Source organism: Sorex fumeus, unplaced genomic scaffold, assembly GCF_029834395.1.
Source record: "Sorex fumeus unplaced genomic scaffold, SorFum_2.1 ptg000125l, whole genome shotgun sequence".
Lineage (NCBI taxonomy): Eukaryota > Metazoa > Chordata > Mammalia > Eulipotyphla > Soricidae > Sorex > Sorex fumeus.
In genome coordinates, this window is record NW_026606182.1 from 2,041,620 (window position 1) to 2,044,117 (window position 2,498).

The following is a 2,498-nucleotide window of genomic DNA, read 5'->3' on the forward strand; positions in this document are numbered from 1 at the left end:
GGGTGGCCACTTCTCCTGGAGTCGGAGCACGGAAGCGTGGCCACTGGTGGCGGGCGGAACCGCTTGGCACCTGAGACCCTGTCCCCCAGGGTAGGTAGTCTCACTGAGCAGTGTCACCCGCTCCCGGCGGCGGCATCCAGGGCAGCTCCCCATGAACCGGGGACCCCAATGCTTCTCCTTAACCTGTCTCGGAGCCCAGGAAGCCTGGATGGATCCCTCTGGGAACCACATTCAGGCTGATTCCAGGGGAGTGGGGGGCCCATGTGGGGCTCTGCCCAGCCAGGACCTTCCCTCCCCACTCCAGGTTTCCAGAGCTCTCACCGGGCCGAGCCTCATCCCTGAGTCCCGGCGGAGAACATGGCTCCCAGAGGGGTCAAACCAGCTACCCAGGATCACACAGCAACGTGGCCTGCGGCCGGGCCTGGGTCTCTGGGCCCCCACACCCGGGTGGCACAAGCCACCGCCTCCGGTTCCGTGGACCCCCGCGTGGGTCCCTCAGAGATAGCTGGTCCGCAGTGCCGCGGGCCTGTCCCCCACGCGGGGCTCCCGGGGCAGGAGGTGTCCCCCGGGGGCCGCGGCGCCGGCGCACGGGGGCTGCTCCTGCCCGCTGGGGCCCGGCCGCGGCGCGATGTGGCTGACGCGCCCGTTGGCCTCCTGGCCCTCGGCGGGCTTGCGGGCACCGTGCTCGCCCTCATCGTCGTCGTCGTCGTCGTCGTCCTCGGTGCGCTCGGCGGGCGCCAGCGCGGGCTCGTGGCTCTGCACGCGGCGGGACGGGCGCAGCAGCGCGCGGCGGAAACCCTGCTGGAAGCGGTAGGAGAGGAAGCCGTAGAGGATGGGGTTGGCACAGCTGTTGGCATAGGGCAGCGCCACCACCAGGAAGTAGAGGCCGAAGAAGGCGGGCTCGTCGGGCAGCGGGCACAGCACGTTGACGATGTTGAGCACGTAGAAGGGCAGCCAGCACACGACGAAGAGCGTGACCACGGCCACCACCATGCGCGTGACGCGCCGCTCCGAGCGCCGGCGCCGCTGGCACGTGGGCGCGCGCACCCGCCGGCCGGCCGAGCGCACCTTGACCACGATGAGCAGGTAGCACAAGCAGATGATGAGCAGCGGCCCGAAGAAGCCCAGCGCCGCCGTGTACATGATGAAGCCGGCGCGCCAGGCGGCCGCGGGCTCGGGCCACTGCATGTGGCACGTGCTCATGCCCCGCGGCACCCCCGAGAAGACCACCACGGGCAGCACCACCACGGCCGACGCCACCCACACGGCCGCGCTCACCGCGCGCGCCACGGGCGCCGTGCGCCAGCGCGCCGAGCGCGTCGGGTGCACCACGGCCAGGTAGCGGTCCACGCTCATGACCGTCAGGCAGAAGATGCTGGTGAACTGGTTGATGCCGTCCACCGCCATGACCAGGCGGCACATGAGGGAGCCGAAGGGCCAGTAGGAGAGGGCGTTCTGCGCCGCCAGGAAGGGCAGCCCCAGCATGAAGAGCTCGTCGGCCAGGGCCAGGTTGAGGATGTAGACGTTGGTGACCGACGGGCTGGCCGTGTGCCGCAGGACCACGTAGATGACCAGCGAGTTGCCCAGCAGGCCCACCACGCACACCACCAGGTAGACCAGCGGGATGAGGACGCCGCTGACCGCCAGCCCCGCCGAGCCGGGCGCCGCCGCCGCCGCCGACGCGTTGCCGTCCGGGGACCAGGGCCAGGAGGCGTTCCCGGGTTCCGAGGTGACGGGCGTGGGGGATGGAGCGTCCAGGGCGTCCATGCCGAGGAGGGGAGGGCTCGGGCCGTCAGCAGGCAGCTACCGGCCTGGAGGAAGAAAGACGCGGTCTGGTCAGGGGCCAGCACGGTCTCCGGGCCTCCTCGCGCGAGGTGCCGCTCAGCGTCTGAGCAGCACTGCGCCACCAGAGATGGGGTCTTGGAGGCCGCCCCGGACCCTAGTCAGTCAGCAACGCCACTCCTGGAAGAGGGGAGCATGCCCCCAATCCCAGCACCCCTGTGCAGAGTGCATGGCCCCCCTGATGTCCAGCCAGGATTGAGCAGCATTTGGTCTCCTCTGCCAGTTTGGCTCTTGGCTCAGTGCCTCAACCTCCCTCAAGCTCAGTACCCCCCACCCTGCCCCCAGCAACCCCACAGAGTCAGGGGGTCCAGAAAAAGGACCCCTTCCTCTCTCCTCCCCCTCCTCCTCCTCCTCCTTCCTCCTTCTCCTTTCCCTCCTCTTCCTTCTCCTTTTCTTCCTCCTCCTCCTCTTCCTCCTCCTCTTCCTTTCCTTCCTTCTCCCTCCTCCTCCTCTTCCTCCTTTTCTTCCTCTGCCTCCTCCTTCTTCTCTTCCTCCTCTTCTTCCTCCTCCCCTTCCCTCTTCCTCCTTCTCTTCCTCCTCCTCCTCCTCCACGTCCTCCTCCTCCTCTTTCTTCCCAGGCAGTGCTCAGGCTTTGCTCCTGACTCTGCTCAGGAATCGCTCCTCGCAGGTCCGGGGGCCCCATGTGTGGCTCTGAG

General features: G+C 68.6%; 1 protein-coding gene across 1 annotated transcript; it reads right to left on the minus strand.

The window, feature by feature from the left end:
• Nucleotides 1-494: 494 nt before the first annotated feature.
• Nucleotides 495-1,767, minus strand: SSTR3 (somatostatin receptor 3). Its single transcript, XM_056137516.1, has one exon. It carries the CDS (start codon nt 1,765-1,767, stop codon nt 496-498), a length of 1,272 nt encoding a protein of 423 aa, XP_055993491.1. The 3' UTR covers nt 495.
• Between the last annotated feature and the right edge of the window lie 731 nt (nt 1,768-2,498).